General features: G+C 42.9%; 6 protein-coding genes across 7 annotated transcripts in view; all 6 read left to right on the top strand.

Annotated features, from left to right (window-relative positions):
* Positions 1-22961, top strand: part of LOC133012096 (protocadherin alpha-C2-like) — a 60505-nt gene that overhangs the window by 3358 nt on the left and 34186 nt on the right. Inside the window, exon 1 of one of the 2 annotated variants that reach the window (XM_061080064.1) lies at positions 9955-12333. The exons of the other annotated variant lie outside the window; for it this stretch is intronic. Coding sequence (XP_060936047.1) covers positions 9955-12333 — 2379 coding nt within the window. Of the gene's footprint in view, positions 1-9954; positions 12334-22961 lie in introns of those variants that run through there. 2 annotated transcript variants of the gene reach the window in all.
* On the top strand, positions 3391-5769 carry LOC133012196 (protocadherin alpha-5-like). The gene has a single exon (XM_061080177.1). The coding sequence runs from the start codon at positions 3391-3393 to the stop codon at positions 5767-5769; it is 2379 nt and encodes a 792-aa protein (XP_060936160.1).
* Positions 6419-8875, top strand: LOC133012195 (protocadherin alpha-8-like). The gene has a single exon (XM_061080176.1). The coding sequence runs from the start codon at positions 6419-6421 to the stop codon at positions 8873-8875; it is 2457 nt and encodes an 818-aa protein (XP_060936159.1).
* Positions 13491-15890, top strand: LOC133012194 (protocadherin alpha-C2-like). The gene has a single exon (XM_061080175.1). It carries the CDS (start codon positions 13491-13493, stop codon positions 15888-15890), a length of 2400 nt encoding a protein of 799 aa, XP_060936158.1.
* On the top strand, positions 16823-19219 carry LOC133012192 (protocadherin alpha-13-like). Its single transcript, XM_061080173.1, has one exon. It carries the CDS (start codon positions 16823-16825, stop codon positions 19217-19219), a length of 2397 nt encoding a protein of 798 aa, XP_060936156.1.
* On the top strand, positions 20098-22536 carry LOC133012191 (protocadherin alpha-3-like). Its single transcript, XM_061080172.1, has one exon. It carries the CDS (start codon positions 20098-20100, stop codon positions 22534-22536), a length of 2439 nt encoding a protein of 812 aa, XP_060936155.1.

Raw genomic sequence — 22961 nt, 5'->3', positions numbered from 1 at the left:
ATTGGGGGTCTGCTTTTCACCCTGCTTTGTCTCTGCGAATGGTCCGTGGCTCAGATATCGTACACGATATCAGAGGAGGTGGACAAAGGAACGGCGGTGGGGAATCTCGCTCGGGATTTAAATCTCAATGTTCAACGGCTCGAGTCCACGGGTCTTCAAATTACCTCGGCGTACAACAAGCGCTATTTCGACATTAACCACGAAACCGGAATGTTTTTTGTTAACGAGAGGATAGACCGGGAAGAGCTTTGTCCGACTACGGTAAAGTGCTCTTTAAATATAGAGGCGGTGTTGAGTAACCCTCGCAGCCTCCATCGAATTGAAGTTGTGGTTAATGATATCAATGACAACGCGCCGTCTTTCCTGGAAGAAATAAGTATAATTGATATGTCTGAATTCTCATATATCGGAGAGAGGCATCCGCTGCCTGTGGCTCATGACGCAGACGTAGGGATCAACTCGATGAAGACTTACAAATTGACCCCGAATGAGTATTTCTCGCTGGACATACAGAGCACTGGTGAGCAGAGTGTGTCTGCTGAGTTAGTGCTGCAGAAAGCCTTAGATCGAGAAAAACAGGATGTTATTGAACTCACGCTGACGGCGATAGACGGAGGAAAACCTCCCAAAACGGGGATTTTACAATTACAAATTAATATTTTGGATGTAAATGACAATTCACCCGTCTTCAGTAAATCTCTCTACAAGGTCCAGGTGGTTGAAAATGCAAATGTAGGCACGAGGTTGTTGACGCTGACAGCTACTGATTTAGATGACGGTGTTAATGGCCAGCTTCTGTTCTCTTTTACAGAGAGGGGCCGTTTAAACCCTGATGGTAAATTTGACCTGAATGATCAAACTGGAGAAATAACCGTAAAAGGGGATATTGATTATGAGGAGAATCAAGCTTATGAGATTCGTGTTCAAGCGCGAGATAAAGGCACTCCTCCTCGCAGTGCGCATTGCAAGGTTTTAGTCGAAGTAATCGATGTGAACGACAACGCTCCGGAAATCTTTGTGTCATCACTGATGAGTCCAGTGAAAGAAGACGCTGAAATAGGCACAGCTGTTGCTATGGTGACTGTCACCGATAAAGACGGAGGCAAAAATGGCGAGACAAACTGTAAGTTAACAGGTTCTGTGCCCTTTAAATTAAAATCTAACTATAAAAACTACTATTCGTTGGTAGTGGATGGGACTCTGGACAGAGAGAGTGTTTCCCAATATAATGTATCAATAACAGCGACAGATGAAGGAACTCCGTCTCTGTCGAGCACCAGCATAATAACTGTTCACGTGTCTGATGTTAATGACAATCCTCCGAGGTTCCTCGATTCGCCGATTAATGTTTATGTGAAAGAGAATAGTCCCATTGGATCAACAATATATGCTCTGACTACGTTCGATTCAGATTTAAACGAAAACGCAAAGTCAACTTATCACCTGATTAATAGTTCACCCAAGAGTACACGCGTAACATCAGTGGTGAACATCAACTCAGAGACAGGAGATATTGTCAGTCTGCAGGCTTTTAACTTCGAGGAGATGAAAACGTTTCAGTTTAAAGTTCAGGCCACAGACTCTGGTGTTCCTCCGCTCAGCAGCAACGTGACTGTGAACGTTTTTATCCTGGATGAGAATGACAACAGTCCTTCGGTTCTTTCTCCATATTCTGAGCACGGCTCCGTTAACAGTGAGAGCATCCCCTATTCTGCTGAAGCGGGATACTTTGTGGCAAAGATCCGGGCTGTAGACGCAGACTCTGGATACAACGCGCTGCTTTCTTATCACCTCTCTGAGCCCAAAGGAAACAACCTCTTCCGGATCGGAACCAGCACCGGGGAAATCAGGACTAAGAGGAGAATGAGTGACAATGACCAGAAAACTCACCCCTTGGTGGTGCTGGTTTCTGATAACGGAGAACCCTCCCTGTCAGCTACTGTGTCTATAGATGTGGTGGTGGTTGAGAACACAGCTGACATCCAGACTCAGTTCAGACATGTGCCCACAAAGGACGATGGCTTCTCTGACTTAAACCTGTATCTGCTGATCGGCATCGTGTCGGTGTCAGTCATCTTTCTGCTGAGCCTCATCACTTTAATAGCTGTCAAATGCCACAGGACAGACAGCAGTTTCAGCAGGTACAGCGCCCCAATGATCACCACCCACCCTGACGGGAGCTGGTCTTACTCGAACGCTACTCAGCAGTATGACGTCTGCTTCAGCTCAGACACGCTCAAGAGTGACGTAGTGGTTTTCCCCGCCCAGTTTCCGCCTGCGGATGCAGAGCTGATCAGTATTAACGGAGGAGACACTTATGGCAGGACTCAGACTTTACCAAACAAAGACAAGGTAAGAGACAATCAATCAGTGCAAATGTAGTCTTTCATGTATACCATTAGCTGCTTTGGTTAAATCAAAATACCCGCATTTAAAATTAAACTAAACCTACATTTTTAAAATAGACAGTTTAAGACATAAATGAAGGTGTGAGTTCCATCCCCCTTATAAAGGACAACGAAATATATCTTCCCCTCAGCAATATGACAATTCTTACATTAATATCTACAGTAATACTCTAACGGAAAAATCTCTCGTGGTGCGGTCACCTCGGTCCCTCGGTCTGCAGCAAGCACCTCACCTCTAAGGTAGATTTTCTTAAACGTTTTCAGGTTACTTATTATTTGTCTATTTCCTATTGTCCTGAGATGGAAGTCGCTGAAAGTAGCATCAGTTTAATGCATATCTGCAGTTCATAGCCTCCGTGGTGCTGAAATTAGTCAAAGCAACCTTTGGAATCTCAGACCTTTCTGAATATCTATTGTTTAACAATTTAAATTAAAAGGTAAAAAACTAAACATTGTGAGTTGTATAATTGTATTTTGTTTAGGTTATTATTTGCTTCACAATTTAACTCATTTATTTTTATAGAAGAATTTTGCCTGAAATCCCTGAAATGAAAAGGTTAGGGTCTCTTACTGGACACACTGCATCAGTTGAAGGTTATTTACACTTAAAGTGATACGTACATATTCAAATCTATAATTGATACGTTAAGGATTAAATATTAAAATGCGAAACATGAATTGTGACACTAAAAATGATCTTTGATTTTGTGATCATACATCGAAACCATTGTGTGAACCATTTGTGTTGACGTGTCTGTCGTTTACCACGTGATGTCGCTCGAGACCGTAGATTAATTTTTTGGATCGTGTGTGAAACTCCTCCCTGCACGGGAGACCTTAAACCGTCAGTTGAGAGAAGACACCGGGGTTGTAGGTGGCGAGACGGGCTGCTGCTGCCGCTGGATGTCCGTGTTTATGACGGATAAACATACATAAACTGGACATAAACTACTAGCGAGGATTTAATGTTCATTGTACAACGATGGAAAACGATGTACACGCCTGGATTCATATCTTTGCGCTGCTTTGTCTTTGTGACTGGTCCGCTGCACAGTTATCTTACACCATTTCAGAGGAGGCGAACAAAGGCACGGTGGTCGGGAATATCGCAAAGGATTTGAACTTGAATGCACAGGATCTAGAAACGAGGGATCTACGAATTGTTTCGAGTTATCGTGAGAAATATTTTGACGTGAATTTGCGGACCGGGAACCTGTTTGTCGACACGAGAATAGACCGAGAAGAGCTTTGTCCGAACACAGCACAATGCTCGCTGAGAATACAGGCTGTTTTAAGCAATCCAATGAATGCACACCGGATTGAGGTTAGTGTGGTAGATATAAATGATAACTCGCCAGAATTCATTGAACAATTGTATTGGTTAAACGTCTCGGAATCACAATCAGCGGGAGAGCGGTATTTTCTCCCCATAGCAGTAGATGCAGATATTGGCAGTAATTCAGTAAAGACATACAAGCTGAGTTTAAATGAACATTTCTCTCTGGATGTGCAAAGCGGCGGAGAGCACGGAGTGTCCGCTGAGTTAGTGCTGCAGAAAGCTTTGGATCGAGAGAAACAGTCGCTAATTCCGCTTATTCTGACGGCTGTGGATGGAGGAAAACCTCCCAGATCGGGTACATTGAAAATTAAAGTAAATGTAATCGATGCCAATGATAATAGTCCCACCTTTAGCAAAGCGCTTTATAAAGTGCGTGTCAGAGAAAACGCAACTCCTGGTTCACTCGTTATTAAATTAAATGCAACCGATGCAGATGAGGGCATGAACAGTAGGATCCTGTATTCCTTTCTCAAACGAGGTAATATTGATCCATCAAGTATTTTTTATTTAAATTCAGAAACTGGAGAGATGACTGTGAGGGGAACATTAGATTGTGAAGAGACTCCTGCTTATGAGGTCAGAGTACAAGCTATGGATCAAGGTCCTGTTCCTCGTAGCGCACTTGCCAAATTATTAATAGAGATAATTGATGTGAATGACAATGCCCCAGTGATATCAGTGACGTCACTACTGACGCCTGTAAAAGAAGACGCAGAGCTGGGGACAATAGTTGCTTTTCTCACAGTGAGTGATACAGATGGAGGAAACAATGGAGTAGTTAACTGTAAGGTAGAGGGCTCTGTTCCATTTAAACTCAAGTCCAACTACAAAAATGACTATTCATTAGTAGTAGATGGACCATTGGACAGAGAAATTAATTCTATTTACAATGTCACCATCACAGCTGCAGACGAAGGAATTCCACCTCTGTCCAGCACCAGGGTCATTACTGTTCATGTTTCTGATGTCAATGACAACGCACCTCGTTTCATGGAGCCTGTGATAAAAGTTTACGTGAAAGAAAACAGTCCAACAGGATCCATTATTTATACGATAAATGCTTCTGATCCTGACTTGGATAGTAATGCAAAACTGACTTACACGTTGTTAGATAATTCTCAAAAGAATATTCCAATTTCATCTATTGTAAATATCAACTCGGAGACAGGAGATATAATCAGTTTGCAGGCTTTGAACTTCGAGGAGCTGAAAACGTTTCAGTTTAAAGTTCAGGCCACAGACTCTGGTGTTCCTCCACTCAGCAGCAACGTCACTGTGGACGTTTTTATCCTGGATGAGAATGACAACAGTCCTTCGGTTCTTTCTCCGTATTCTGAGCATGGCTCTGTTAACAGTGAGAGCATCCCCTATTCTGCAGAAGCGGGATACTTTGTGGCAAAGATCAGGGCTGTAGACGCAGACTCTGGATACAACGCGCTGCTTTCTTATCACCTCTCTGAGCCCAAAGGAAACAACCTCTTCCGGATCGGAACCAGCACCGGGGAAATCAGGACTAAGAGGCGAATGAGTGACAATGACTTGAAAACTCACCCCTTGGTGGTGCTGGTTTCTGATAACGGAGAACCCTCCCTGTCAGCTACTGTGTCTATAGATGTGGTGGTGGTTGAGAGCACAGCTGACATCCAGACTCAGTTCAGACATGTGCCCACAAAGGAAGATGGCTTCTCTGACTTAAACCTGTATCTGCTGATCGGCATCGTGTCGGTGTCAGTCATCTTTCTGCTGAGCCTCATCACTTTAATAGCTGTCAAATGCCACAGGACAGACAGCAGTTTCAGCAGGTACAGCGCCCCAATGATCACCACCCACCCTGACGGGAGCTGGTCTTACTCGAACGCTACTCAGCAGTATGACGTCTGCTTCAGCTCAGACACGCTCAAGAGTGACGTAGTGGTTTTCCCCGCACAGTTTCCGCCTGCAGATGCAGAACTGATCAGTATTAACGGAGGAGAAACTTATGGCAGGACTCAGACTTTACCAAACAAAGACAAGGTAAGATAAGTGAAACCATTTCGCCCCCCCCTCCAATGTTTATAAGTAAACGAAACGAATGATGTTGGTGTTGTGTGAAATGTGGGACTTTCAACTCGTTTATCATTATAGAAAACTTGAATTGAGGCTTTGAACAGTTTTCCTTGACACATAAATTAGAGGAATTCAGTGGTTTTCCAGACGATATTTTTGTACTTTGCATTTTGTCTGTTTGGTTCATGTTCTCAGTAACAGCAAAAACTATAATTTTGTCAACTGAAATTATTGGAAATAATACCAGAATATTTCCCCATTATTTGGTAGAAATTCTGATTATTTTTAACGATAGAATTAAAAACTTTCTTCACTTGGAAATACAAGCTGCTTTTGCATTACATTCATAGATATGTAGTTGTGGCAGTTCTCCGCAAGGGGACGATGTAGACCGTGACACTGAGGGCCCCATGTGGTATATCCACGCTCCTCCCAGTTTTAGTAGAGGGGTTGAATCATCATCCTCATCACAAAGAGAGAACGAGCGGTTCAAGCGACGATCTATTTTGTCCCTATATACAACAATATTCAGCCTATAGTTTTAAGTTGTATATTGTGGTGCGTGGATAATTCTCGACGGAGATTTCTTGCATTGGATCTTTGTTTAAAAATCACTAATGGAAATATGCCTGCACCACTGAGGACGTCTATTGTTTCCTATCTGCTGATCGTGTTGCTGGAGTATTGTTGGGAAGCGGAGTCTGTGCAGCTTTCCTATTCCGTGTTCGAGGAAGTGAATCCGGGAACATCAGTTGGAAATATCGCTAAGGATTTAAACCTCAGCCTCCAGGATTTGGAATCACGTATGTTTCAGATTGTTAGTGGGTCAAAGAGGAAATATTTTGAGGTGAATGTAAAGAGTGGCGTTCTCTACGTTAATGAAAGAATAGACAGAGAGGAGCTGTGTGCGAAGGCCACCAAATGCACTGTCAGTGTCGAAGCTGTGATTAACAACCCACTGAAGCTGTATCGCTTAGAAATAAATATACAAGATGTGAACGACAACGACCCGTTATTCACGGAAAAGACTCAAATTATAGACATAGCAGAGAATACTCTGCCTGGAATGAAATTCGCGTTGTCCGAGGCCGTCGATGCAGATGTAGGCAAGAACACGGTCAATGAGTTTAAATTAACACCGAACGAATATTTTTCTATCGCAACAAACAAAGGAGGAGAAAGCGTGTCGGCCGAGTTAGTTTTACAGAAGGCGCTAGATCGAGAAAAACAGCCTGTGATACACCTCACTGTCACCGCTATAGATGGAGGGACTCCGCCGAGATCTGGTACATCGCAGGTCACTATACACGTTTTGGACATTAATGATAACCCTCCTGTGTTTAATAGTCCCTTGTACAAAACGCGTATATTTGAGAATACGCCACTCGGAACAACGGTGATAACTCTAAATGCAACCGATGCAGACGAAGGGACAAACGGTGAGATTGTGTATTCCTTAAGAAGTAAAGGCCAGGATCACATATTGGACATTTTTCATATCGACCCCATTACGGGTGTGATAATGGTCAAAGCTAATGTCGATTTTGAGGAACACACTGCGTTTGAGATCCGCGCAGAGGCAAACGATAAAGCTCAGCCACCGATGTCTGCACACTGTAAAGTGCTGGTTGAAGTAATTGATGTAAATGACAACGCTCCCGAGATAACGGTGACATCACTGCTCAATAATGTAAAGGAGGACGCTGATGTAGGCACAGCTATTGCACTTGTCTCTGTACTGGACAAGGATGGGGGAAGAAATGGTGAAGTTAAATGTAAAATCTTGAATCAGGTTCCTTTTAAACTAGAGACAAACTATAAAAACTACTATTCTTTAGTTGTTGACGGGGATCTAGACAGAGAAATGACCTCCTCCTACAACGTCACCATATCAGCCACCGATAACGGGACCCCACCTCTTTCCAACACGAATGTTATTAATGTTCACGTTTCTGATGTAAATGATAACTCTCCTCGTTTCAAAGAACCTGTGGTTAATGTCTATGTAACAGAAAACAGTAAAGTTGGGGTAGTTATTAATACGGTATCTGCATTTGATGCTGACATTGACCAGAATGGCCAGGTGCGATATTCATTTCTAGAGAGTAATACTAATTCAGCGCCAGTGTCCACAATGGTTAACATCAACTCAGAGACAGGAGATATAATCAGCCTGCAGTCGTTTAACTTCGAGGAGTTGAAAACGTTTCAGTTTAAAGTTCAGGCCACAGACTCTGGTGTTCCTCCGCTCAGCAGCAACGTGACTGTGAACGTTTTGATCCTGGATGAGAATGACAACAGTCCTGCGGTTCTTTCTCCATATTCTGAGCACGGCTCCGTTAACAGTGAGAGCATCCCCTATTCTGCTGAAGCGGGATACTTTGTTGCAAAGATCAGGGCTGTAGACGCAGACTCTGGATACAACGCGCTGCTTTCTTATCACCTCTCTGAGCCCAAAGGAAACAACCTTTTCCGGATCGGAACCAGCACCGGGGAAATCAGGACTAAGAGGAGAATGAGTGACAATGACTTGAAAACTCACCCCTTGGTGGTGCTGGTTTTTGATAACGGAGAACCCTCCCTCTCAGCTACTGTGTCTATAGATGTGGTGGTGGTCGAGAGCACAGCTGACATCCAGACTCAGTTCAGACATGTGCCCACAAAGGACGATGGCTTCTCTGATTTAAACCTGTATCTGCTGATCGGCATCGTGTCGGTGTCAGTCATCTTTCTGCTGAGCCTCATCACTTTAATAGCTGTCAAATGCCACAGGACAGACAGCAGCTTCAGCAGGTACAGCGCCCCAATGATCACCACCCACCCTGACGGGAGCTGGTCTTACTCGAACGCTACTCAGCAGTATGACGTCTGCTTCAGCTCAGACACGCTCAAGAGTGACGTAGTGGTTTTCCCCACACAGTTTCCGCCTGCAGATGCAGAACTGATCAGTATTAATGGAGGAGAAACATTCAACAGGACTCAGACTTTGCCCAACAAAGACAAGGTAGGCAATTTGTGCTGGATGCTTGGGAAACAAAACTATACCAAAAACATAAGATATCCTATCTGCTTATTATTTTAAGCAATACAGCCAAAATCAAATAACACATAATAAATAAGGCAATCAAAATACTATCAGTTTGACAACCTATTGCACTTGTTGCATCAACTAATTTAGCCTTTCATGACAGTATGTGTGTACTTTAAGGAAACTAAATGTTTTACATTGATGCTGGATCACAAATATAACACTTTCTAGCTCTTTCAGATTTGACGCCATGTATTTTCTCACTCTGGAGGTCTTGAGCAAGATGCTACGTCTCAACTTTTTAAAGTTAAATGGTGCGTTGGGAGTATTGAACTTGTTCATAGTCCGTATTTTGATTTTACTGTCTGCCGGGGAGAACTCTGCCTTTGTGTTTTTCAGCTGAAAGACATGATTAGTTCATTCATGTGGGGAACATTTTAGAGGTGATTACAAAAATTCAACATGGTTTTGTTTGAACTGAAACAGTGATTGCATTGGTGCTGAGTTTGTAACATCATATCAAACAGGTTTAAGTAAGCTGAGGTAAGCAAAATTCTCCTCAAGCTGAATGCAGTGGAAATTAGCTGTCCATGGTTCTAGACTTACTGATGGCTTTATGTGGTATTGTAACTGTGCAGGGGGGGGAGGATCTCTTTAATTCATGCCTCATTTCTAAAATGGGCAATTTAAAGTATGGTATTAATTTCATTGTAATCTTATTTCTGGGTATGTTGGAGTATTTTAACTTTACAATCTCTAGTTCAGCCACTAAAGTGTTTAGCTTTTCCATCGACTATTGGTTGTCATATTAACTATTCTAAAGGTTAACGTAATAATTTCTGTCATTCATAAAGTTAAGAATGAGATGACCATGTGTTACACACTGGGTTGTATTTCATTCCCCATCTTTCACCACACGAGGTCGCAGGAGACCGTATCCATGAGTGCGTGCGTATATGTCCAAAACTCCTCCCTGCTGAGGAAAAAATAAATCGTCATCAGCCCGAGTACACCCACTGAAGGTGTCGTGACGAGAAGGGCAGGAGCTTCCCCACAACAATCTAGCTTTGGGTGGAAATATCACTGCTGAGGATACATGATCGACTGGGCTCAGTTCTTATGTTGTTTCAACAATGTCTATCCGACGAGAAAGTGAGATCATCTGGATTCACGTCGTAACGTTCTTTTGTCTTTGTGACTGGACCGCGTCGCAGTTATCCTACTCGATTTCTGAGGAGGCGAACAAAGGCACCGTAGTGGGGAATATCGTAAAGGATTTAAACGTCAACCTGCAGGAACTGGAGGCCAGAGATCTGCGTATTGTTTCGAGTAACAGTAAGAACTATTTTGACGTGAATTTGCGGACCGGAAACATCTTTGTCGACGAAAGAATAGACCGAGAAGAGCTTTGTCCTAATGTGGCGAAATGCTCCATCAAAATACAAGCTGCTTTAAACAATCCAATGAATATACACCGCATTGAAGTCAATATTCTTGATGTAAATGATAACTCGCCTTCTTTTATTGAACAAACGCATTCACTTCACATTTCCGAATTACTGTCACCGGGAGAACGCTTTCTCCTCCCAGTCGCAGTAGATGCAGACATTGGCAGTAACACGGTAAAGACGTACAAGCTGAGTCAAAATGAATATTTCTCTCTGGACGTACAAAGCGGTGGAGAACACGCAGTGTCCACTGAGTTAGTGCTGCAGAAAGCTTTGGATCGAGAGAAACAGCCTGTGATTAAACTTGTCCTGACGGCTGTAGACGGAGGAAAACCTCCGAGATCAGGAACTTTGCAGTTAATTGTTAACGTTATTGATGTTAATGACAATACTCCAACTTTCAGTAAATCTCTTTATAAAGTGAGTGTCAAAGAAAACGCAACTCCCGGTTCACTTGTTATTATATTAAATGCAACCGATGAAGACGAGGGCATGAACAGTAAGATCCTGTATTCTTTGATCAAACGAGGTAATAGTGATCCATCAAAAATGTTTGATCTAAATTCAGAAACTGGAGAAATTACTGTGAAGGGAACATTAGATTATGAGGAGACGCCTGCTTATGAGGTCAGAGTTCAAGCAATTGATCAAGGTCCTGTTCCTCGTAGCGCACATGCCAAATTATTGATAGAGATAATTGATGTGAATGACAATGCCCCAGAAATATCAGTGACGTCACTGATGACGCCTGTCAAAGAAGACGCAGAGCTGGGGACAATAGTTGCTTTTCTCACAGTGATTGATAAAGATGGAGGAAACAATGGTGTAGTTAACTGTAAGGTAGAGGGCTCTGTTCCGTTTAAACTCAAGTCCAACTACAAAAATGACTTTTCATTAGTAGTAGATGGACCATTGGACAGAGAGAACACATCTATTTACAACGTCACCATTACAGCTGCAGATGAAGGAATTCCACCTCTGTCCAGCACCAGGGTCATTACTGTTCATGTTTTTGATGTAAATGACAACGCACCTCATTTCATGGAGCCTGTGATAAAAATTTACCTGAAAGAAAACAGTCCAACAGGATCAATTATTTATACGATAAATGCCTCTGATCCTGATTTAGACAGTAATGCAAAGCTGACTTACAGGTTGTTAGATAACTCTCAAAAAAATATTCCAATTTCTTCTATGGTAAATATCAACTCAGAGACAGGAGATATAATCAGTGTGCAGGCCTTTAATTTCGAGGAGCTAAAAACATTTCAGTTTAAAGTTCAGGCCACAGACTCTGGTGTTCCTCCGCTCAGCAGCAACGTGACTGTGAACGTTTTTATCCTTGATGAGAATGACAACAGTCCTTCGGTTCTCACTCCATATTCTGAGCATGGCTCTGTTAACAGTGAGAGTGTCCCCTATTCTGCTGAAGCGGGATACTTTGTGGCAAAGATCAGGGCTGTAGACGCAGACTCTGGATACAACGCGCTGCTTTCTTATCACCTCTCTGAGCCCAAAGGAAACAACCTCTTCCGGATCGGAACCAGCACCGGTGAAATCAGGACTAAGAGGCGAATGAGTGACAATGACTTGAAAACTCACCCCTTGGTGGTGCTGGTTTCTGATAATGGAGAACCCTCCCTGTCAGCTACTGTGTCTATAGATGTGGTGGTGGTTGAGAACACAGCTGACATCCAGACTCAGTTCAGACATGTGCCCACAAAGGACGATGGCTTCTCTGATTTAAACCTGTATCTGCTGATCGGCATCGTATCGGTGTCAGTCATCTTTCTGCTGAGCCTCATCACTTTAATAGCTGTCAAATGCCACAGGACAGACAGCAGCTTCAGCAGGTACAGCGCCCCAATGATCACCACCCACCCTGACGGAAGCTGGTCTTACTCGAATGCTACTCAGCAGTATGACGTCTGCTTCAGCTCAGACACGCTCAAGAGTGACGTAGTGGTTTTCCCCACACAGTTTCCGCCTGCAGATGCGGAACTGATCAGTATTAACGGAGGAGAAACATTCAACAGGACTCAGACTTTGCCCAACAAAGACAAGGTAGGCAATTTGTGCTGGATGCTTGGGAAACTAAATTATGACAAACACATAAGATTTCCTATCTACTTATCATTTTAAGCAATACAGCAGAAATCAAATAACACATAACAATCAAGGAAAACAAAATACTATCAGTTATACAACCACGTGTTACATCAACTAATTTAACCTTTCATTACAGTATGTGTGTACTTTAAGGAAACTACATGTTTTACATTGGTTGCTGAATCACAAATATAACACTTTCTAGCCCTTTCAGATTTGACGCTATGTATTTTCTCACTCTGGCGGTCTTGAGCAAGATGCTACGTCTCAACTTTTTAAAGTAAAATGGTTATGGTGCGTTGGGAGTATTGAACTTGTTCATAGTCCGTATTTAGATTTTACTCTCTGTCAGGGAGAACGCTGCCTTTGTGTCATCCGCTGAAAGACATGATTAGTTCATTCATGTTGGCAACATTTTAGTAGTGATTACAAAAATTCAAGATGGTTTTGTTTGAACTGAAACAGTGATTGCATTGGTGCTGAGCTTGTAACATCATATCAAACAGGTTTAACTAAGCTGAGGTTCGCAAAATTCTCCTCAAGCTGAATGCAGTGAAAATGAGCTGTCCATGGTGCTAGACTTACTGATGGCTTTATGTGGTATTGTAACTGTGCAGTGGGGAAAGGATCTATTTAATTCATGCCTCATTCCTAAAATGGGCAATTGAAAGTATGGTATTCATTTCATTGTGATCTTATTTCTGGGTATGTTGGAGTATTTGTACTTTACAATTTCTAGTTCAGCCACTAAAGTGTTTAGCTTTTCCACCCACTAGTGGTTGTCATATTAACTATTCTAAAAGTAAACGTAATAATTTCTGTAATTAGTTAAGTTTAGAATGAGATGACCATGTGTAACACACTGGGTTGTATATCATTCCCCATCTTTCACCACACGAGGTCGCAGGAGACCGTATCCATGAGTGCGTGCGTATTTGTCCAAAACTCCTCCCTGCTGAGGAAAAAATAAATCGTCATCAGCCTTAGTACACCCACGGAAGGTGCCGTGACGAGAAGGGCAGGAGCTTCCCCACAACAATCTAGCTTTGGGTGGAAATATCACTGCTGAGGATAAATTATCGATTGGGCTCAGTTCTTATGTTGTTTCAACAATGTATATCCGACGAGAAAGTGAGATCATCTGGATTCACGTAGTAACGTTCCTTTGTCTTTGTGACTGGACCGCCTCGCAGATATCCTACTCGATTTTCGAGGAGGTGAACAAAGGCACTGTAGTGGGGAATATCGCAAAGGATTTAAACGTCAACCTGCAGGAACTGGAAGCCAGAGATCTGCGTATTGTTTCGAGTTACAGTAAGAAATATTTTGACGTGAATTTGCGGACCGGAAACATCTTTGTCGACGAGAGAATAGACCGAGAAGAGCTTTGTCCTAATTTGGAAAAATGCTTGTTGAAAATACAAGCTGTTTTAAACAACCCCATGACTGCACACCGCGTAGAGATCAATGTTTTGGATGTAAACGACAACCCACCTGCTTTCATTGAACACACGTATTATTTGAATATTTCCGAATCATCGTTGACGGGAGAGCGATATCTTCTCCCCATAGCAGTAGATGCAGACATCGGTGGGAATTCAGTAAAGACATACAAGCTGAGTCAAAGTGAACATTTTTCTCTTGATGTGCAAAGCGGTGGAGAGCACGGAGTGTCCGCTGAGTTAGTGCTGCAGAAAGCTTTGGATCGAGAGAAACAGTCGGTAATTAAACTTGTCCTGACGGCTGTAGACGGAGGCAGACCTCCTAGATCCGGATCTATACAATTGAATGTTAATGTTATAGACGTCAATGATAACATACCCACTTTCAGTAAATCTTTATATAAAGTGCGTGTGAAAGAAAACGCGACTCCCGGTTCCCTTGTAATTAAGTTAAATGCAACCGATACAGACGAGGGCATGAACAGTAAGATCCTGTATTCGTTGGTCAAACGAGGCAATATTGATCCATCAAATATTTTTGATCTAAATTCAGAAACTGGAGAAATTACTGTGAAGGGAACATTAGATTATGAAGAGACTCCTGCTTATGAAGTCAGAGTTCAAGCTATGGATCAAGGCTTATCTCCTCGTAGTGCACATGCCAAATTATTAATAGAGATAATTGATGTGAATGACAATGCCCCAGAGATATCAGTGACGTCACTGATGACGCCTGTAAAAGAAGACGCAGAGCTGGGGACAGTAGTTGCTTTTCTCACAGTGAGTGATACAGATGGAGGAAACAATGGTGTAGTTAACTGTAAGGTAGAGGGCTCTGTTCCTTTTAAACTAAAGTCCAACTACAAAAACGACTATTCATTAGTAGTAGATGGACCATTGGACAGAGAAAACACTTCTCTTTACAATGTCACCATTACAGCTGCAGACGAAGGAATTCCACCTCTGTCCAGCACCAGGGTCATTACTGTTCATGTTTCTGATGTCAATGACAACTCACCTCGTTTCATGGAGCCTGTGATAAAAATTTATGTGAAAGAAAACAGTGCAACAGGATCAATTATTCATATGATAAATGCCTCTGATCCTGATTTGGACAGTAATGCAAAACTGACTTACAGGTTGTTAGATAACTCTCAAAAAAAGATTCCAATTTCGTCTATTGTAAACATCAACTCAGAAACAGGAGATATAATCAGTCTGCAGTCTTTTAACTTTGAGGAGTTGAAAACGTTTCAGTTTAAAGTTCAGGCCACAGACTCTGGTGTTCCTCCGCTTAGCAGCAACGTGACTGTGAACGTTTTTATCCTGGATGAGAATGACAACAGTCCTTCGGTTCTTTCTCCATATTCTGAGCACGGTTCCGTTAACAGTGAGAGCATCCCATATTCTGCTGAAGCGGGATACTTTGTGGCAAAGATCCGGGCTGTAGACGCAGACTCTGGATACAACGCACTGCTTTCTTATCACCTCTCTGAGCCAAAAGGAAACAACCTCTTTCGGATTGGAACCAGCACCGGGGAAATCAGGACTAAGAGGAGAATGAGTGAAAATGACTTGAAAACTCACCCCTTGGTGGTGCTGGTTTCTGATAATGGAGAACCCGCCCTGTCAGCTACTGTGTCTATAGATGTGGTGGTGGTGGAGAACACAGCTGACATCCAGACCCAGTTCAGACATGTGCCCACAAAGGACGATGGCTTCTCTGATTTAAACCTGTATCTGCTGATCGGCATCGTGTCGGTGTCAGTCATCTTTCTGCTGAGCCTCATCACTTTAATAGCTGTCAAATGCCACAGGACAGACAGCAGTTTCAGCAGGTACAGCGCCCCAATGATCACCACCCACCCTGACGGGAGCTGGTCTTACTCGAACGCTACTCAGCAGTATGACGTCTGCTTCAGCTCAGACACGCTCAAGAGTGACGTAGTGGTTTTCCCCACACAGTTTCCGCCTGCAGATGCGGAGCTGATCAGCATTAATGGAGGAGAAACTTATACCATGACTCAAACTTTACCAAACAAAGATAAGGTGAGTCGACATCTCCACTGAAGGTCAATATTTCCTGTCTGACCGCAAATCAAAATTCCACTGTCTGTCTTTCACAAATAATTCTTTCTATGCTTTTCTGAAAAAACTTTAACGTGAAAGAAGTTAGCAGAGTAGTGATTTCCACCCATATACAAAGTATTATTCCTCTAAAATACATAAGATGGAAAACGAATTGGTTTTAAAGTTTTAACAAGACTTTGTAAGGCATCTGAGGCCTGCAGTGGTATTTGTTGGGCACTCTCCATGGTGCTGAAAACAGAAGAAAACACATTGTTGTCTTGTTGGTGGGTCCTTGTTGCCTCACAATTTTTGTAATGGTTTTTGTTGTATTGTATGAATACTATTGCCTAGGTTGTCAGGTTTTTTTTTTAAGTGACATTGATAAAAATTGGTTTATTAAATCCTGAACAGGCTTCAAATAGCAGATTGTTATAGCATTGTTGACTTATATGGAGAAGCCTCGTCTTCAATATATAAGTCCACAATGCTGAGCTCAGAATATATCCATGCCTTTGGCTTAGTCCTTGCTTTTCCCCCCAGATATTTATATTACTTAGATCACTGTCTTCTGCTGTAGTTTATTTGGAAGTATTTGACGTGATACTTTCCCTTTGATACTGAAATTGTTTAAAGTGTGTTTTATCTATCCAAAACGATAAGGTGGATTAATAACTGGTGTTTAAATGTGTGAAAAAGAAGTTGTTCTGCTCAATATTTTCATACTCGAGTTTTACCGCGAGGGGTCGCTCGTGACCACAGGTTTTTTGTGAGCTCGGTGTTTTCAGTCTCCTCCTTTTCCGTGTGAAGCTCGGCAGTCCACGAGTGCTTTGTGAGCGGATAGCGATGAAAAGCAGAGGACTGGAGCGGATGGGATTTAAAGTGTTGGGAGATCGTGTAGCCTGTTGTGGATGAATATATTTTGGATCGGGACAATGCACTTGAAAGCAGCGATGGACGTATGGAGCGTAAAGGAGATTCTCTGTTGGATGTTCATCCTTTTTTTATCTGATCGGTCTGCTGCTCAGATATTGTACTCCGTTTCCGAGGAGGCGGACAAAGGAACCGTGGTTGGGAATCTGGCAAAGGATTTAAACGTCAATGTTCGAGACTTGCAAACAAGGAACCTGAATATTGTTTCCGGATACAGTAAGAAATATTTCGAGGCTAATGATAAGACGGGGGATGTTTATGTTAATGAGCGCGTCGATCGAGAGGAGCTTTGTCCAAACACGATAAAATGCATACTGAACTTCGAGGCCATACTGAGTAATCCTATGGTCCTGCACCGCATTGAAGTGGTAATTGTTGATTTAAATGACAACGCACCTTCATTCAATGAGAAGTCTCATTCTCTTAACGTATCTGAATTATCACCGACGGGCGAACACTTCTTGCTTCCTTGGGCTCTTGATGCAGACACAGGCAGCAATTCAGTGAAAACATACAAGCTGAGCCCGAATGAATATTTCTCCTTAGACGTACAGGGCAGTGGAGAACACAGTGTATCCGCTGAGTTAGTGCTGGTAAAAGCTTTGGATAGAGAAAAACGAGCTGTTGTTACGCTAACACTGACCGCTGTAGACGGAGGCAAACCTCCTAAAAGTGGAAGTGTACAGATAATTGTAAATGTCCTCGACGTCAATGATAACACGCCGTCATTTAGTAAAACGCTTTACAAGGCACGTGTAAATGAAAATGCTCCAACTGGATCATTAGTAATTCAGCTAAATGCCACAGATTTAGACGAGGGAGACAACGGGAGGGTGACGTACTCTTTCGTGAAGCGTGGAAACCTCAATCCTGCAGTTGTGTTTTTTATCAATGCAGAAACTGGCGAGATAAAGGTTACGGGTAATTTGGATTACGAAGCACAGCCTGCTTATGAAATCCATGTACAAGCAACGGACAGAGGTTCATCGCCTCGGAGGGCAAATGGGAAGCTGCTGGTGGAAGTGGTCGATGTGAATGACAATGCCCCAGAAATTGTAGTGACGTCACTCATGAACCCCGTGAAAGAAGATGCAGAAATAGGAAGCGTCGTGGCGTTAGTGACGGTGACGGATAAAGACGGAGGGAAAAACGGTCACACCGCCTGTAAATTGATTGGTTCCGCACCATTTAAGCTGCGATCTAATTACAAAAATTACTTCTCTTTAGTTGTGGACGGGCCTCTTAACAGAGAAGAATGCTCTTCATATAATGTTACAATTACTGCGACTGACGAAGGGACCCCGCCTCTCTCCACCAGCAGCGTTATCACCGTTCACGTCTCTGATGTCAACGACAACGCTCCTCGTTTCCCTGAACCGGTCATTAATATTTATGTGAAAGAAAACAGTCCAGTTGGCGCTCGTATCTCTACAATAACTGCGGTCGATCCTGATATAAATGAAAACGCTAGAGTAACATACTCATTTGGTGGTGATTCAAAAAGTATTCCCATAAGGTCTGCTGTAAACATCAACTCAGAGACAGGAGATATAATCAGTCTGCAGTCGTTTAACTTCGAGGAGTTGAAAACATTCCAGTTTAAAGTTCAGGCCACAGACTCCGGTGTTCCTCCGCTCAGCAGCAACGTGACTGTGAACGTTTTGATCCTGGATGAGAATGACAACAATCCTACGGTTCTTTCTCCATACTCTGAGCACGGCTCTGTTAACAGTGAGAGCATCCCCTATTCTGCTGAAGCCGGATACTTCGTGGCAAAAATCAGGGCTGTAGACGCAGACTCTGGATACAACGCGCTGCTTTCGTATCACCTCTCTGAGCCCAAAGGAAACAACCTCTTCCGGATCGGAACCAGCACCGGGGAAATCAGGACTAAGAGGAGAATGAGTGACAATGACTTGAAAACTCACCCCTTGGTGGTGCTGGTTTCTGATAACGGAGAACCCTCCCTGTCAGCTACTGTGTCTATAGATGTGGTGGTGGTTGAGAACACAGCTGACATCCAGACTCAGTTCAGACATGTGCCCACAAAGGACGATGGCTTCTCTGATTTAAACCTGTATCTGCTGATCGGCATCGTGTCGGTGTCAGTCATCTTTCTGCTGAGCCTCATCACTTTAATAGCAGTCAAATGCCACAGGACAGACAACAGTTTCAGCAGGTACAGCGCCCCAATGATCACCACCCACCCTGACGGGAGCTGGTCTTACTCTAAAGCTACTCAGCAGTATGACGTCTGCTTCAGCTCAGACACGCTCAAGAGTGACGTAGTGGTTTTCCCCGCACAGTTTCCGCCTGCAGATGCGGAGCTGATCAGTATAAACGGAGGAGAAACTTACACCATGACTCAGACTTTACCAAACAAAGAGAAGGTGAGTTGAGTTTCCAGATAAAAGTTGCATTCGCTTATGTTAAACTTAAACATGACCTAATAAGTACGCTAAAATGTGCGGCATCCAGCGATATTACTGACTACAAGATTTGTTACAGTGTTACTGGCTCCGCTGGGTTGTGGTATTTGTTTCAGATGCCTCTTTTCTGTCCTTCGATGTCGGCTTTGGGCATCGGCGCTGCCAATGATACAGAAATCACTCGGGCCTGTTAGAATTTCTTTATCACTTTGGGATCAAATCTGGGACCTTTTTATAATTTTATAATTTCTCGTGATATTTTTCGTGAGTGTGAAATCAAACGGGGATTCAAATGTAAATCATTAATATAGTGACACATTTCTCCCCAGAAGAGCAATTCACTCGTATGAGAGTGAATGTTAAAGTCATTATGTGGGATATGATTGAATATGGCTGTTACGTACTGGCGTTTGAAGCAGAGGTCATTGGTCAATAAGTGAGTTTTTCTAGTGAGAGCGACGACGCTGTCCAAGGTGCTGAAATCTAGAAGTTGTTTTAGCCTGCATGAACAGTCTGCCTCACTTCGTTGTAATTTAAACTTTACTGGCAGACTACGTAAATCCTCTTTGAAGTGTTTATTTATTTTGAATACACAATTTAACATATTTTTTATTTTCCACAACTTCTACCCAAGACAAGACATTATTGACATGTTCATGCCATTTTCAATAGCACAAATATAACAGTTGGTGTCGCCGGGAGACCATAATTTTCCATGTGGCTCAATCTCTTCCCTGACTCCTCCTCTGCGTGCGCAGCGTCAGTGTTCCGCCGCTGCTTTGTTAGAAAATACACAAATGGTCCGAAGGCAGAGACGGCTTCGTCTGTTGATCACCTAAACTGTGGACATGTTCGAAAATGACTATTTCTTTCGTTCTGTGTCAGCGATGGGACGTGGAGGACTAACGCTCACTATTTGGATACAAATAATAGCTCTGCTTTTTTTGTGTGACGGGTCGACAGCGCAGCTTTCCTTCTCCGTTTCCGAGGAGGTTGACAAAGGGACGGTGGTGGGAAATCTCGCTAAGGAATTACAGATTAATGTCCAGGAACTGGGAAAACGGGATTTACGAATTGTTGCTGGGAATTCGAAGACGTACTTTGACGTGGATTTAAAAACCGGAGCTTTGTTCGTCTGCGATAGGATCGATCGTGAAGAGCTATGTCCAAATACGGCAAAATGTTCCCTGAATATCGAAGCCATTCTAAGCCACCCGACGCATCTGCATCGCATAGAGATCCAGATTATTGATATTAACGACAATGCACCTTCTTTCCGTGAAAAGGAGAAGACTTTCAATATTTCTGAATCCTCTTTTAGCGGAGAAAGATATCTACTCCCAATTGCGAAGGACGCAGACAGGGGGAGTAATTCGGTGAAAAGCTACAAGCTGAGTCCAAATGAGTATTTCTCACTGGACGTACAGAGCGGTGGTCAGCACATTGAGTCTGCGGAGTTAGTGCTACAGAAATCTTTAGATAGGGAGAAACAGTCAGTTATTCACCTGACATTAACTGCTGTAGATGGAGGAAAACCTGCTCGGTCTGGGACATTAAAAATAGTGGTTTATGTTATGGACACAAACGATAATGCTCCGGTATTTGGTCAATCTCTCTATAAAGCCAGGGTCTTTGAAAACGCCCCATTTCAGACTTCTATACTGACAGTAAGTGCTACCGATTTAGACGAAGGAATAAATTGTGAGATTACCTATTCATTTATTGAGAGAGGAGAATTCAATCCTGAAGCTGTATTCTCCATAAATCCAGAGACAGGGGAAATAACTGTGACCGGGAAAGTAGACTATGAAGAGCATACAGCATATGATATTCGTGTACAGGCTAGAGATAAAGGTGCGCCCTCTCGAAGCGTTCATGGTAAAGTGTTAGTGGAAGTGACTGATGTTAATGACAACACACCTGAAATCATTATCACATCTCTTATGAGCCCGGTTAAAGAAGACGCTGAGATAGGCACAGTGGTTGCTTTGGTCACTGTTACTGACAAAGATGGAGGAAAAAATGGTCTCACAGCTGCAAATATTCTTGGGTTGGTGCCTTTTAAACTAAAGCTAAACTACAAAAATTATTATTCATTAACAGTTGATGGACCTCTAGACAGAGAGAGTGTGGCTCGGTATAATGTCACCATCATAGCCACTGATGAGGGCACTCCACCTCTCTCCAGCACAAGTGTCATCCCTATTCACATTTCTGATGTGAATGACAACGCACCTCTCTTCTCAGAGCCTGTGATTAATGCATATGTGAAAGAGAATAGTGGAGTGGGAGCTACCATCTTAACTATAACTGCAGTTGACCCTGATATAGAAGAAAATGCAAAAGTAACATATTCTTTACTAGATGGCATTTCAAAAAGTATTCCTATGACTTCTGTTGTAAACATCAACTCAGAGACAGGAGATATAATCAGCCTGCAAGTCTTTAACTTCGAGAAGATGAAAACGTTTCAGTTTAAAGTTCAGGCCACAGACTCTGGTGTTCCTCCGCTCAGCAGCAACGTGACAGTGAACGTTTTTATCCTGGATGAGAATGACAACAGTCCTTCGGTTCTTTCTCCATATTCTGAGCACGGCTCTGTTAACAGTGAGAGCATCCCTTATTCTGCTGAAGCGGGATACTTTGTGGCAAAGATCAGGTCAGTAGACGCAGACTCTGGATACAACGCGCTGCTTTCTTATCACCTCTCTGAGCCCAAAGGAAACAACCTCTTCCGGATCGGAACCAGCACCGGGGAAATCAGGACTAAGAGGAGAATGAGTGACAATGACTTGAAAACTCACCCCTTGGTGGTGCTGGTTTCTGATAATGGAGAACCTTCCCTGTCAGCTACTGTGTCTATAGATGTGGTGGTGGTTGAGAACACAGCTGACATCCAGACTCAGTTCAGACACGTGCCCACAAAGGACGATGGCTTCTCTGACTTAAACCTGTATCTGCTGATTGGCATCGTGTCGGTGTCAGTCATCTTTCTGCTGAGCCTCATCACTTTATTAGCAGTCAAATGCCACAGGACAGACAGCAGTTTCAGCAGGTACAGCGCCCCAATGATCACCACCCACCCTGACGGCAGCTGGTCTTACTCGAAAGCTACTCAGCAGTATGACGTCTGCTTCAGTTCAGACACGCTCAAGAGTGACGTAGTGGTTTTCCCCGCACAGTTTCCGCCTGCAGATGCGGAGCTGATCAGTATTAACGGAGGAGAAACGTATACCATGACTCAGACTTTACCAAACAAAGAGAAGGTAAGGGTGAATGCACAATAAACACAGGGAAGCCAATGATTTACCTTTATAATTTTTTCACATGAATGTAATTTTATAGCTAGCCACATAAGGAACGCAATGGATCCAAGTAATCAAACTGCATTTTGTTGCAGTTGTGTATAATCTGACAACTACTCATAATACCAATTCAGGAATACTCAGCTGAGAAAATATTGCAATACTTGCAAAGCAAATGCTAAATTCTTCATATCTTTCTTTGTGACGTTTTGGCCTCTTAGCAGTTGCTTGCAGCGTGCAGCTACTGTGAATTTATCTTTAGGTTTTAGCCTTTTTGCTCATCCTTCTTTAAATGTGTCTACACTCTTTCTAGAACACTTGGTGATGGTGTTTGTGACATCTCAGTTGATGTCGAGTGAGTGTGCACTTTGACTTTCTGTCCTCACTGGTGATTGACTTGAACATCA

Source organism: Limanda limanda, chromosome 10, assembly GCF_963576545.1.
Source record: "Limanda limanda chromosome 10, fLimLim1.1, whole genome shotgun sequence".
Classification (NCBI taxonomy): domain Eukaryota; kingdom Metazoa; phylum Chordata; class Actinopteri; order Pleuronectiformes; family Pleuronectidae; genus Limanda; species Limanda limanda.
This window is presented reverse-complemented; position numbering and strand designations above follow the sequence as displayed.

Excerpts from the sequence above, each read along its gene's own strand:
- LOC133012196 (XM_061080177.1), top strand. The coding sequence starts at position 3,391 with ATGGAAAACGATGTACACGCCTGGATTCATATCTTTGCGCTGCTTTGT.
- LOC133012194 (XM_061080175.1), top strand. The coding sequence starts at position 13,491 with ATGTATATCCGACGAGAAAGTGAGATCATCTGGATTCACGTAGTAACG.
- LOC133012192 (XM_061080173.1), top strand. The coding sequence starts at position 16,823 with ATGCACTTGAAAGCAGCGATGGACGTATGGAGCGTAAAGGAGATTCTC.
- LOC133012195 (XM_061080176.1), top strand. The coding sequence starts at position 6,419 with ATGCCTGCACCACTGAGGACGTCTATTGTTTCCTATCTGCTGATCGTG.
- LOC133012191 (XM_061080172.1), top strand. The coding sequence starts at position 20,098 with ATGTTCGAAAATGACTATTTCTTTCGTTCTGTGTCAGCGATGGGACGT.